Source organism: Monodon monoceros, unplaced genomic scaffold (assembly GCF_005190385.1).
Source record: "Monodon monoceros isolate NGI ecotype Baffin Bay Population unplaced genomic scaffold, NGI_Narwhal_1 Super_Scaffold_7, whole genome shotgun sequence".
Taxonomy (NCBI): Eukaryota; Metazoa; Chordata; class Mammalia; order Artiodactyla; family Monodontidae; genus Monodon; species Monodon monoceros.
In genome coordinates this window covers 75,197,342-75,212,279 of record NW_021703784.1, presented here as the reverse complement: position 1 = coordinate 75,212,279, position 14,938 = coordinate 75,197,342, and the positions used below count along the sequence as shown (strand labels likewise).

At 37.5% G+C, this 14,938-nt stretch overlaps 1 protein-coding gene across 2 annotated transcripts in view; it reads right to left on the bottom strand.

The window, feature by feature from the left end:
* LUZP2 (leucine zipper protein 2) overlaps positions 1–14,938 on the bottom strand; it is a 431,421-nt gene that overhangs the window by 96,724 nt on the left and 319,759 nt on the right. For both annotated transcript variants that reach the window (XM_029208937.1, XM_029208936.1), the window contains exon 7: positions 9,709–9,771. In XM_029208937.1, the coding sequence (XP_029064770.1) occupies positions 9,709–9,771 (63 nt within the window). The remainder of the gene's footprint in view (positions 1–9,708; positions 9,772–14,938) is intronic.

The window sequence follows — 14,938 nt, the reverse complement described above, 5'->3', positions numbered from 1 at the left end:
CTAGGCTTGGTTTCTTAAGAAATCTTGTACTTTTAGTGATTTTCAGTATTTGGAATATTCTCAACATTTTCAGAGAAGAATTAATGTTTAATAAATTTAAATTTGCTATGACTTCTAATAAGCATGTCCTTTTAAAACCTGCATATATACTCCATTATCTGGTGAATAATAAGAAAATAAGTGAGGCTAGTTGGCTTTTGTGCTTTAAAACATGGAAGGAGCAAGCCTGAAAAGTTGGGTTGATTTGGACAAGGTCAGTTAAATTTCTCCTGTTTCTTACCACAGAACATACCTCTATACTATAGTTTTAAAAACGAGTAGGTTAGATAATAATAATAATATAGGGAGTCAGAAAAAAAAAACTCTGTTTCAAGCAGTTGCAAATTCTAAACTGAAAACAGCCTATTTTTGTACTGAAAATGCTTATGTTTTTTAAGCAAATGCATTGAATGTTAGTTACCAACAGATTATTTTTTACATCAACAAGTTATATTTCCAGCTAAGCATATTTGCCCTTTTAATCTTTGAATTAGTACAGCAGAAAATATTTCTGAAAAGTATAATCCATAGATTCCCCCTAAGAAGCAAAGTAGAAATATAACTGAAAAATGTGATATAGTGGAGTCGCAGGACTTAGATTAGAATAAAACTCTGCCACTTACTAGTTCTATGATTTCGGATAAGTCTTTTACCTTCTCTAGGCCTTGTTTTTCTGATACACGCTAAGGTGACAGTATCAGCTGCCCTGACTGACTCATAAAATTATTTTGAGGCACAAATGAATGTGTTTTGAAAATTAAAGTTTGTTAAATCATGGAAGAAAATAAAATCAGTAATCCCTTTAACCTCTCCTGTAAGGTGTCTATATTTTTAGGGCCAAAACTCACTTAACTGGAGATAAATTGACACATAACAAATGAGTGGCACTGAAAGTGCTTTTGCTCATTAAAAAAAATGTTTTAACACGTGGATGAGATAAATGTAAGTTAATGAAAGACAGATGCACAAAAATTATCTTAATTTATACAAGGGTTTAAAAATTAAGGGACAACTGCTTCACGAAATTCCTTTATAGAAGACTCAAATCATCAGAAAATAATCTGACACTTGTTGGATCCATACTTGGGAATTCATGTGGCAATATTCCTGTTTTCAGAAGCAGATACCAGTGAACACATCTGTTTTCTAGAGAAAATGCCAATGAGAACACATGCCATTTTGATGTCAGAGTTGCAAAATGAGTGCTATCTGGTCTATCACCAAACGCGGCAGAATAATTGTCAGAATTTTGATACAGTGGTATAACTATGCTATAGAAATAGTTATCAAAGGAATAACTATAAATTTCTGTCAAATATACTTGAGCCAAGAAACTCTAAGTCAGTTCAATTTTAAATAAATAACTAAATAAATATTAAAATAAACAAAATAGTGATGGTTTCAATCTGTTAATAAATTAGCTTCGCAAATAAATATTTTGGTGGCCTGGAGTAATTTCAAACTTCTCAAGGCCTCAATACCCTTATGGTAAAATGGATTCTACAACTTCTCCCCTCTGTCTCATGGAGATTGTAGTGAGGATCAAATGAAATAATGTACATCACAGCACTGGGTAGAGTATAAAATGCTAAATACATATAAGGCATTATTTTTATCAATAGGCTGTAAACTTCATGTAGGCAGTAATTTAAATAATTCATTATTGTATTTGAAACACTGAATAACACATAGTTTTTATGAAGTTGGTTTTATTGAATAATAGAAATAGTCGCAAAATCGGTATCCCTCACTGGAAATCTAATATGTCATAGTTCTTTTCATAAAATAGCTAGATGCATCCAAATAGAATGTCTCAGAAGATTGGAATGCAGGGAAGAAGATGGATACTGGGACCAAAAACGTCTATGCATTTGAAGGTCAGGACATCGGCAAAGATTTTGCAAGTACCAGAGGACAAAGCAAGACGGATTATTCAATATGTGCTACAACTAGTAAGCAATAGAAAGATGGTCAGGGGTTTAGAGTGTGAAGAACAGACAAATAACAAAATGAAGAGCCAGTCACCAGGGAGACCACAGGAAGTAAGAGAAAGAAAGATAAAGAAAGAAAAAAAAAAAAGCCAGGGGAGAGGATTAGACCCAGACTGTGAACATGAATGCATATGATAGATGTAAATCCTTTCTCAGTTATACACGATATCTACTCTATTGATGACCTTGGACCATTAACTTTTTGGCCTCACTTTACACACACACCCGTCCCCCCCAATACACACATCATGTGTGTATATACATATACACACACAAATACTCAATGCATCATACGTATATACCTAAGTTGTTTTGAGGAGTAAGCATGTTTAGTGCTCAATATATATCAGTTGTTATCATTACTAGAGATTTTTTAATTCTACAGATTCAAGGTTACACGTCAAGAATGAAGCAATAAAAATTTTTTAAAGAAACACATTGTTTGGGCATATTTACCATCAACGTATCATGTATTATTTTCTGTATATGTACTATAAACACAATATTAAATGAGGATTGACGTGATGCTTATGATGCTCTTTAAAGAGACCAAATGTTAGCAACGTAACATGTGGAACAGAACCTTCAGTTCAGCAAAGGCATAAATATATTGGTCTCCACACAGGAAAAGTCAGTCCAGGAAGCTGTCATGGCCAAAATATACGTTCAAAAGGCTTCCCACCCAGAATGTATCTAATCTTAAGCCTATAGAACATGAAAGTGAGTTCAGAGATAATTTCCATTTAAACTCAGTAACGTCTCCTTCTGAAAATCTGGTATCAAAACTCAAACAGTCTCGCATTCCCTACCTCAATAGGTAAGTTGATACATTTAATTTTTGGTGACTAGGGAGCATTACGTAAATTGTTTTGAAGTGACCAAAACAACAACAAAAAAGTACGTAAGTGAAATTGAGTGGTTTACATTTTAAAATAAATGTTTAAGCTGCCCAGTAATCATATTTAGGGCAAATTAAAACAGTAATTTTCATTTTATAATTTCTCAAACAACAAAGTTTGTTACTGTTTTACTGCATGTATTATTTAGTTAATTACTGCGATGAACTGAATTGTGTCCCCCCCCCCCAAACTCATATGTTGAAAGCCTACCCCCTAATGTGATTTTACTAGAAGATGGGGCCTATAAGGAGGTAATTAAGGTTAAATGAGGTCCTAAGGGTGGGACCCTGATATTGTAGGATTAGTGTCCTTATAAGGAGAGACATAAGTGAGCTCACTAGTTCTCCTCCGTGTGAGGACACAGTGGGAAGGTGGCTGCTGCTAACCAGGAAGAGGGCTCTCACTAGAAACCAAACCCTGCCAGACTTGATCTCAGACTTTCCAGACTCCAGACTGTGAGAAAATAAATTTCTGTTGTTTAAGCCACTGGGTCCATGGTATTTTTTTATGTCAGCCTGAGCAGACTAACGTATTTATTTACCTATTCATTTATTCTTGTTTCTTTAATAAGAATACCCAGTTCTCTGGGTATTCCTAAAGTCTTAATTAAACACAACATTTTTTTTTTCTTACTACACTGATGGGATAGTCAACTGTTATAATTTTCTTAAGAAAGTTGACCTCAGCAAGATGAAGGGCTAGGAGATCCCAACACTTTTCTCTTCCTCTCAAAAAACCCAGCAAAAATAGTAAAGGAACTATAAACTGATGAAAATATCTCAGGAAAAGCTCTAGACTACAATGAGGAAGTAGCAAAAACACTGTAGAGCTCAAAAACTGATGATGGTTGCATAGAAAAGCATAGGAAGCATTTTACCTTCAGCACTCCATCTCCCAGTCTAGAGCAGCTTAATGCCAGGAGGGGTCCCCACAGAAGAACTTCACCACATAGGTAAAAGGAGAGCAGGAGAACCCCTGCAAGCCTCACCACTGTGGATTCGTATCATTTTCACCAACACTGATCCTGATGATGGAGCATCTCAGAGTCTCTGCTGCTGAATCTCCTCCCCAGGGCTGGGGCTACTGTTGCATGAGACCTGCCCTCAAGGGCCCCCAGTAGCCATTCTCTGGGATTGGGATGCCCCAGCATGTTGCCTCATATGAGACCAGAGCTTCTATACTGCTCTGAGATCTGCCTCGCTGGGTTCTCAGTTCCCAGCTCTGACTCATCATTTCTGGGGACCGGCTGACTGATGCTCTGAGTCCCACCCCAGGGTCCCAGGTCATAGCTCTGACCTGTTAGTGCCAGGGCTATGCTGCTGCCGGTCTGAGCCCCATCCTCTAGGTCCAACACAGATTTAATGGACCACCACCAGGGATATGTTACTGCTCTTCTGTGACTGCCCCCTGGGGTCAAAGTTGGGACTTTGTTCCATCATCCCAAGACTGTGCTGCTACTGTACCCTGACCCCAAGCCACTGCACACCCTATCACCCCAGGGTCCATGCTGCTGCTGTATCCTCCCTGCCTACCCCCAATCTGAGTCACTGTGGAGAGTCCCAGAGACTCAGACTACAGTTCCCCAGAGATCTGCAGATACTTACACAATGGACACCAGTGCCATTGCTGCACAAGTGTACCTGTGCCTCAGGATCCTGGTACTGTTGTAGTTCCACATACATCTGATCCTAGGACTCTGGCTCCACTACTTCTCTGAGTGCCAGCACACCAGACCAGCCAATAAGAAGGATCCCCTTGGCTAGAACGTCTTCTCACAAATGAAAAAGGAGAATAGGAGAATCTCAGCAGTCTTTGCCACTCAGGAAGTCAATAACCTTAGCCACCACCACCAACCACAGGACCTCGGCCGTCTTGAGCACAGTGGACCCCTATAGTCTGTGCTAACATTGACCTCAGCTGATGGAGCTGCATGGAGACTATTCTGCTGTGCTCTTTCAGGAATAAAAGGTACCCTCACAACCACATTTGGGGAAAGTCTTTCCTTACCAAAGTCAGGCCATTTGTGACAACCTAAGTGAAATAAGCCAGACAGAGAAAGAAAATACTGTATGTTGTCACTTATATGTGGAATCTTCAAAAAAATAAAAGGCTGATTTTATAGGAACAAAGAATTGAATGGTGGCTGCAAGGAGCAGAGAGGAGGGAAATGATGTGATGGATGTCAAAGTGTACAAATTTGCATTTATAAGAAGAATAAGTTCTGAGGATCAAATGTATAGCATGGTGACTGTGGTTAATAACGGGGTATTTATCATTCAAAATTGCTGAGAGTAGATCTAAATCTTTCTCACTAAACACACAAATAGTTAACTATGTGAGGTGAGGGATGTGTTCATTATTTTGATCTTGGTAATCATTCCACAATGTATTTGTACATCAAAACGTCATGCTGTACACTTTAAATATGTATGATTATATTTGTCAGTTATTCCTCATTCAAGTTAAAAAATCCAAACTCCAAAAATAATGTCTATCAGGTTTCAATAACATTAAAATTTTTCAATAATTTTAGTGAATTACTTTATAGTTACATACATTCAATAAAAAACTACACTTTGAGATAAAAATAAGAACACATTTTTCATCAGAGCATAAATTAGAATCATCATACACACACTTTTTTAACTTTTTATTTTATATTGGAGTATAGTTGATTAAAAATGGTTTGCTAGTTTCAGGTGTACAGCAAAGTGATACAGTTATACATATACGTGGATCTATTCTTTTTCAAGTTCTTTTCCCATTTAGGTTGTTACATAATATTGAGCAGCATTCCCTGTGCTATACAGTAGGTCCTTGTTGGTTATGCATTTTTAAATACAGCAGTGTGTACAGGTCAATCTCAAACTCCCTAACTATCTCTCCCCTGCCACCCTTGCCCCTGGTAATCATACGTTTGTTCTCTAAGTCTATGAGTCTATTTCTGTTTTGTAAATAAGTTCATTTGTATCACTTTTTTTAGAGTCCACATATAAGTGATAACATACAATATTTGTCTTTCTCTATCTGACTTACTTCACTCAGTATGACAATCCCTAGGTCCATCCATGTTGCTGCAAATGGCATTATTTCATTCTTTTTAATGGCTGAGTAATATTCCATTGTATATATGTGCCACATCTTGTCTATCCACATATATTCATAAGGAAAAAATTCACTTTTGGCACACATATCATAAAACTACACTTTTAAATTTTTATGAAGAAATTATAACTAAAGGATACTTTTATGTTTTAAAAAATCAGAATATGTATAATATATAATCTATATTAACATACGTATGTTAATCACAAAGCAGATTATGCCTAATACAAAAGGAACTAAACAGAAATACAAAATATTTCAAAATATTGAGTGTGCTCCAAGTGATGGGATTTTAAGTGTTTTTTTTTTTTTGGCCTTATACATTTAGACATGTTTTGAAATTGTTCTATACTGCAAAAATAATTCTTCTGAAATTAAAAAAATAAGTAAAATAGATGTATTTTATGTAAAAGTAAAATAGAGGAGCAAAATGGAGGGTAGGTATTTCAGAGAATATCAACTCCAAATTGAATCAAGGAAGATAAAAAGTAACTCAAGTCCTGGGCAAATAACAATCCGCAGGACCTCAATTCTTTCCTTAGTATACAGAATGTTTACTGCTGCTGGCAGCCTTCCCTAATCAAAAGCCAGCTCTCAAACATTAAGAAGGACACTGAATTTATCAGTATGTCTTGCAATTGTCAGCACATGCCATTACTTTTAAGATAAATTCACGTGCTTTAGCGGCAGGCATTGCTCCTTCAAAGATTATCTTAACTAAAAACCATCAAATCTATTCAAAACTGAATAGATTCTCAGGAAACTACTTTCAGGGAAATAAAATATTTTGCTACTTATCTCAGGATTCAACAAGTTATTGCCAAAAATATTTGTGGCCTCATTTTAATAGATGCATGGATGGATTCCTGTGGTCACAGACATTAGCTTCTACTCTCTACTGCCCTGACCTATCTATTTATGTATCCATGTACATACATATGTATGTATGTATGTATTCATTCATTTATTTAACATGTTTATACAATACCTAAAATGTGCACTGTTGATATAAAACTAAGCAAATGAGATGATATAAATGTAAGTTGTCATCAAGATGAGTGGATGAGTACATTATAGCAGAAATTTTTGGTTGCCTCTCCATTAACAATTAGATTTCTTTAGTTCTAAAAAGAAGCAACCTTTTACAGTAGAAGCTGAAAACACTAAAGTCTCACTTTTGCATAGGGTCATGCCCAAGTTTGGGGAGACTTCTCAAAAAATGTTCCTCCTTTACAAAAATTATGACAGTCAAGGACAAGCGTCTCCCCCCGCACCCTTTTCTTTGACTTTGTACACAGGTATATAGCTCTTTAGACACCATCACTATATAATGAGGAATCAAAGCTTAGAACAAGTCAGTTATGTGAGGATCATGATATGAAAAAGTCTGAAACACAAACAGACAAAAAAGTCTGGGTCCTTGTTGACATTGTTTAGCTACTGAATAAGTTAATTTAACTACTAAAATTGCCATGCTTCTACATCTCATGTTATTGGAGTTAATAAAAATTAAACAGTGTTTTGGGGAGAGAATATGGGAAGACATCCTAATTTGTGCAACTTTATGGTCTATTCATACACAATTCACTTGATTTCATATAAAAGTGCTCTTCTCAAAGTGGCCTAAAATAACAAGGCTTACAAATAATGTCTCATTTTTTCAAATAATACAGATATGCAACAAATCTTGATTTTGGTAATTTCTGAAAGTTGATAAATTACTAATCTATATTTAACAACTGTCATATTACAAAGAAGTAAATCATGGAAAATTATTGGATCTCATTCTTTTCTCCCAACTTTTCTTTCTATAACTCTTCAATTTGAGAAATGAAATTCAAAAAATTTAAAAAGCCTCATATGATCTTCTATCTTTACATAAATCTCCCAGCCTAATACCTAAAAGTTATCAGCTCTAGGGAGCTTGGAATTCTCTTATTATATTCCTGATCTTATTAAGTTAACCAAATCAGAGAACTAGACATTTCTTTGCAAATATGAACACACACACACACACACACACACACACACTAGGTTTTTTTGGGTTTTTTTTTTTGCCAATTTCAATTATTTGTTATTGGTGACTGCAAAAAGCTAAGGCCAAGCTGAATGTAAAAGTTAAGATACCCTGAGCTTAAGAGTCTCAGTATGAAAGATGGAAGGTACACAGGCAAATATCTTGGATTTTATACTTTTATCTTATCTATTTATCACATGCAATGAGCAGTGCTGAGAGTCAGTAAGCATTAATGAGAATAAATTCAAAGTTTTCTTGGTGTGCTGGAGAATATCTTGTTATAGATGAGATTAAAGGAATGGCAGGAAGCATATTTATGAAAGACTAAATGGCAAAATGTACCCAGATTCATGACTTGCATGGAATAAGGATTTAATAGATATTGGTTTACATAACAGGAACACCTTCCCATGATTCTAAGCCAAAAATACATGTGTCAGAGAAGAGTGAGAAGTCATTTCTTACTGTTTTAATCAGAAAAATTAAAGGATTTTCCAACCATTAGATAACACGAAGAATTTTCTGTACTTTAAACCTGATATTCATAGATTGGGATGATCATTGTAGTGAACACATTTTTGAAAAATAGATATTACGCACAAAGTAATTTGCACTTATTTATTAAACAAATTATTATTCCTACTACTAAGAGCCTAATACTCTATCACTCTACTGCATTCGGGAATGCAGATGGCACAATTAAAGGCACCTGCTTCTATCTCCTCTGTTCAACGGAGATAAAAGGAAATATCTCTATTAGTTTCTTCTTGCTACTATAACAAACTACCATGAACTAAGTGGCTTAAACAACAGCACAATTTATTCTCTTTTTGTTCTGAAAGTCAGAAGTTTGAAATGAATTTTATGGAGCAAAATCAAGGTGTTGAAAGGGCTGTTTTTTCTGGAGGCTATAGGGGAAAAATCCTTTACATTGTCTTTCCGCCCCCAGCTTCCGTGGTTACATAATCTTCTTTTTACTTAGGCAGTCCTGTCTTACTCCTATTAAAAACTTGTGCGATTATACTAGATAACTTGGGATAATCTTCCCATGTTAAGATCCTTAACTGAATCACCTCTGCAAATTCTCCTTTGCCATAAAATATAACATTCACAGGTTCCAGGGATTAGCAAGTGGATATATTTGGGAGGCCATTAGTCAGTCAACCATAACCATAGTCTGTGATAGATGTCTACCTATACATAGGCATTGATAGTCTTATCAAGTATCAATCACCAAAATCAATCAACCATGATTAAACATGAAGACTATAATAAGATTTATATAGGCATCTCTGGAAGTCAAGAATGTAAGTCACCAGTGGACCTCATCTGTGGAAACTTGTTCAGTATATGCTCTCCTTAATGTAAATATTCTGAAAGACATGCCTCAATGTTGAATTAAAGTAATTGAAGCTTACAAAGGGACTTTAAACACTTTGGAATGAAGCCTGCCTTTGATTAAGAATGTACCTAGGAAACCATAACTGTATTTATCTCCACTAATTAAGTAGGCAATAAAATGAAAAAACCTTCAATTCAGTCAAATACAACTTTAATTCTTGTGAAAATCTGGAAATTAAATTTAAGCTAAATGATATTTTAGATAGTTTAGGTATTGAGCTAGCCAGTTGGAGGGGGTAGGGAGGAAGATGCTTACCTTAAATAATAAATCCTTCTTCCCATAACGAAGCTCCTTCAGCTGGGCTTGGATTTTTTTTGACTGTAAAAAAAAAAAAAAAAAAAAAAAATGGATTAGTGACTTAATTTCATTTATATTTTCAAACTTGAAGATTAAAATTCTTTTAAACTGCATAAGAATGAATTTTGCAGCCAAAGTAAAAAGAGCTCAACTAGTTTGGAAATGGTTTAGTCATTTTGGGAAACTGTTTGGCAGCTTCTTATAAATATAAATTATACAGAAATTCTTTCTAGGTATCTGCCTAAGAGGAATTATAATATATACATAAATGTTTACAGTATATTTATTCATAATAGTCAAGAGCTGGAAATATCCCACATGTCCATTAACTGATGAATAGTAAACAAATTATGGTACATCCATGAAATGAAATACCAAAATACGGTTAGGCATTTCTTAAAATAAATTAAGTCTGAAATGTAACAATATAGATGTATTTCAAATGTATTAGAGTATGTGAAAGAATCCAGTCACAAAAAGCTATATTTTGTATAATACCATATATATGATATTCTAGAAAAGACAAAAGACTAGGGACATAAATCAGGTTGGTAGTTGACGTGGACTGGGGGTTGGTGGTAGAGATTATAAAATATCAAGTGGGAACTTTGTAGGTGATGAAAATATCCTCTATCCTGAATACTGATCAAACCCATTAAAGTATATATGATGAATTCTATGTAAATTACATCTCAATAAAATTCTATGTAAATTATATCTCAATAAAATTTAATTTAAAAAGTTGCTGGCCATAACAGTTACATGTAAAAAATGAAACTGAACATTCTCTAGCACCATATACAAAAGTAAACTCAAGATGGATTAAAGACATAAATGTAAGATTGGATACTATAAAACTCCTAGAGCAAAACATAGGCAGGACATAAATTATTGTAATAATTTTTTGGATCCATCTCCTAAAGCAAAGGTAACAAAAGCAGAAAAAAACAAATGAGACCTAATTAAACTTAAAAGCTTTTGCACAGCAAAGGAAACCAACCACAAAATGATAAGACAACCTATTGAATGGGAGAAGACATTTGCGAATGATATGACTGATAAGGGGTTAATATCCAACATATACAAATAGCTCATACAACTCAACAACAAACAACAAAAACAACAACCTTGTTAAAAAATGGGCAGAAGACTAATGAGAACCTACTGTACAGCACAGGGAACTCTACTCAGTGCTGTGTGGTGACCTAATGGGAAGGAAATCTAAAAAAGCAGGGGTATGTGTATAACTGATTCACTTTGCTGTAGAGCAGAAAATAACACAACATTGTAAAGCAACTATACTCCAATAAAAAGTTTTTAAATAAAGGGCAGAAGAACTGAATAGACCCTTTTCCTAAGAGGAAATGCAGATGACCAACAGGTACGTGAAAAGATGCTCAACACTGCTAATCATCAAGGACATGCAAATCAAAACCAGAAAGAGATATCACCTCACACCTGTCTGAATGGCCATCATCAAAAAGTCTACAAATAACAAATGTTGGCAAGGATGTGGAGAAAAGAGAACCCTAGTATACTGTTGCTGGTATTTTAAGTTGGTGCAGCTACTATGGAAAACAATGTGGTGCTTACTCAAACAACTAAAAATAGAACTACCATATGACCCAGAAATCCCACTGTTGGGTATATATTTGAAGAAAATAAAAACACTAATTCAAAAAGATATATGCACTCCAATGTTCATAGCAGCATTACTTCAATAGCCAAGATATGGAAGCAACTTAAGTGTCCATCAACAGATGAATGGATAAAAAGAATGTGGTGTAAATATATACAATGAAACATTATTCGGCCATAAAAAAGAATTAAATTTTGCCATTTGCAATATGGTGGATGGACCTAGAGGGTATTATGCTTAGTGAAATAAGTCAGACAGAGAAAGACAAATACTCTATGTTATCACATATGTGGAATCTAAAAACAAAACAAATCTAAATAAAAAACAGAAACAGACTCATAGATATAGAGAACAAACTAGCAGTTACCAGTGGGGAGGAGGAGGTAGGGAAGGGCAAGACAGGTGTATGGGATTAAGAGTTACCAAATACCATGCATAAAATAAATAAGCAAAAAGGATATATTGTACAGAACAGGCAAATATAGCCATTATTTTGTAATAATTTTAAATGAAGTATAATCTATAAAAATATTGAATCCCTATGTTGCACACCTGAAACTAATATAATATTGGAAATCAACTATACCTCAATAAAAAACAAAAGAGGAGAGTAGGATAAATCAAGTACACCTTCAGTTTAGATGTAGGATTTAATACAGTATTAATTTCTTGGCTATTTTTTGAACTTAGCTTTAAAAACATGTATCCTGTAATAAAATGGTTGCCAGACTTTAATGTGCACAAGAATCACCTGGAGGGCTTCTTTTTTGGCTCAGCAGCCATGGCTCACCGGCCTAGCCGCTCTGCAGCATGTGGGATCTTCCCGGACCGGGGCACAAACCTGTGTCCCCTGCACTGGCAGGCGGACTCTCAACCACTGCGCCACCAGGGAAGCCCCTGAAAGGCTTCCTAAAACACAGAATAAATCAGTGAAACTATTCTATACGATACTGTAAGGGTGGTTATATGTTATATGTTTGTAAAACTCTATAGAATATAAACAACTAAGAATGAAACCTAAACTCAACTAGGGACTCTGGGTGATGATGATGTGTCAATGCAGTTTCATCGATTATAGCAGATTTACTGCTCTGGTGGAGGATGCTGCTAATGGGGGGCTGTGTGGAGGCAGGGAGTACCTGGGAGCTCTCCGAACTTTCAGCTCAATTTTTCTGTGAACCTAAAGCTTCTCTAAAAACAGAAAATCTGTTTAAAAAACAAAAAATAGAGGAGGAGCTTCAAGATGGCGGAAGAGTAAGACACGGAGATCACCTTCTTCCCCACAAATACGTCAGAAATACATCTACATATGGAACTGATCCTATAAAACACCTACTGAACGCTGGCAGAAGACCTCAGACCTCCCAAAAGGCAAGAAACTCCCCACGTACCTGAGGAGGGCAAAACAAAAATGAAAAAACACAGACAAAAGAATAGGGACGGGACCTGCACCAGTGGGAGGGAGCTGTGAAGGAGGAAAGATTTCCACACACTAGGAAGCCCCTTCGTGGGTGGAGACTGCGGGTGGCGGGGTGGGGGGGAAGCTTCGGAGCCACGGAGGAGAGCACAGCAACAGGGGTGCGGAGGGCAAAGCAGACAGATTCCCGGACAGAGGATCAGTGCTGACCAGCACTCACCAGCCCGAGAGGCTTGTCTGCTCACCCACAGGGACACGCGGGGGTTGGGAGCTGAGGCTCGGGCTTCAGTCGGATCCCAGGGAGAGGACTGGGGTTGGTGGCGTGAACACAGCCTGAAGGGGTTAGTGCGCCACGGCTAGCCGGGAGTGTGCCCGAGAAAAGGTCTGGACCTGCCGAAGAGGCAAGAGACTTTTTCTTCCCTCTTTGTTTCCTGATGTGCGAGGAGAGGGGATTAAGACCGCTGCTTAAAGGAGCTCCAGAGACGGGTGTGAGCTGCGGCTACCAGCACGGACCCCAGAGATGGGCATGAGACGCTAAGGCTGCTGCTGCCGCCACCAAGAAGCCTGTGTGCGAGCACAGGTCACTATCCACACGTCCCCTCCCAGGAGCCTGTGCAGCCCGCCACTGCCAGGGTCACGTGATCCAGGGACAACGTCCCAGGAGAACGCACGGCGCGCCTCAGGCTGGTGCAACGTCATGCCAGCCTCTGCCGCCGCAGGCTCGCCACGCATCTGCACCCCTCCCTCTCCCCAGCCTGAGTGAGCCAGAGACCCCGAATCAGCTGCTCCTTTTTAACCCCGTCCTGTCTGAGCAAAGAACACACGCCCTCAGGCGACCTACACGCAGAGGCGGGTCCAAATCCAAAGCTGAACCCGGGGAGAAGACAAAGGGAAATTTCTCCCAGCAGCCTCAGGAGCAGCAGATTAAATCTCCACAATCAACTTGATGTAACCTGCATTTGTGGAATACCTGAATAGACAACAAATTATCCCAAATTGAGGAGGTGGACTTTGGGAGCAACTATATACATATATATATATATATTTTTTTTTTTTTTTCCCTTTTTCTCTTTTTGGGAGTGTGTATGTGTAGGCTTCTGTTTCTGATTTTGTCTGTATAACTTCACTTTTACCATTTTTCCTAGGGTTCTGTCTGTCTGGTTTTATTTTCGTAGTTTTCTTTTTTTTCTTTTTTTTTTTTTTGCAGTACACAGGCTTTTGCGGAGCACAGGCTCCGGACAGGCAGGCTCAGCCGCCATGGCTCACAGGCCTAGCCACTCCACAGCATGTGGGATCATCCCGGACTGGGGCACAAACCTGTGTCCCCTGCATCAGCAGGCAGACTCCCAACCACTGTGCCACCAGGGAAGCCCCTTTCTTTTTTAGTATAGATTTTAGTACTTGTTATCATCGGTGGATTTGTTTTTTGGTTTGGTTGCTCTCTTCTTTCTTTCATTCTTTTTTTTTTATTACTTAAAAAACATTTTTTTAATAATTAGTTTTTATTTTAATAACTTTATTTTATTTTATCTTCTTCTTTCTTTCTTTCTTTTTTTTCTCCCTTTTATTCTGAGCCATGTGGATGACAGGCTCTTGGTGCTCCAGCCAGGCATAAGGGCTGTGCCTCGGAGGTGGGAGAGCTAAGTTCAGGACACTGGTCCACAAGAGACCTCCCAGCTCCATGTAATATCAAACAGCGAAAATTTCCCTGAGATCTCCAGCTCGATGCCAAGACCCAGCTCCAATCAATGACAAGCAAGCTACAGTGCTGGACACCCTATGCCAAACAACTAGCAAGACAGGAATACAACCCCATCCACTAGCAGAGAGGCTGCCTAAAATCATAATAAGGCCACAGACACCCCAAAACACACTACAAGACGTGGACCTGCCCACCAGAAAGACAAGATCCAGCCTCATCCACCAGAACACGGGCACTAGTCCCCTCCACCAGAAAGCCTACACAACCCACTGAACCAACCTTAGCCACTGGGGACAGACACCAAAAACAACAGGAACTACGAACCTGCACCCTGCGAAAAGGAGACCCCCAAAACAGTAAGTTAATTAAAATGAGAAGACAGAGAAATACACAGCAGATGAAGGAGCAAGGCAAAAACCCACGGGACCCA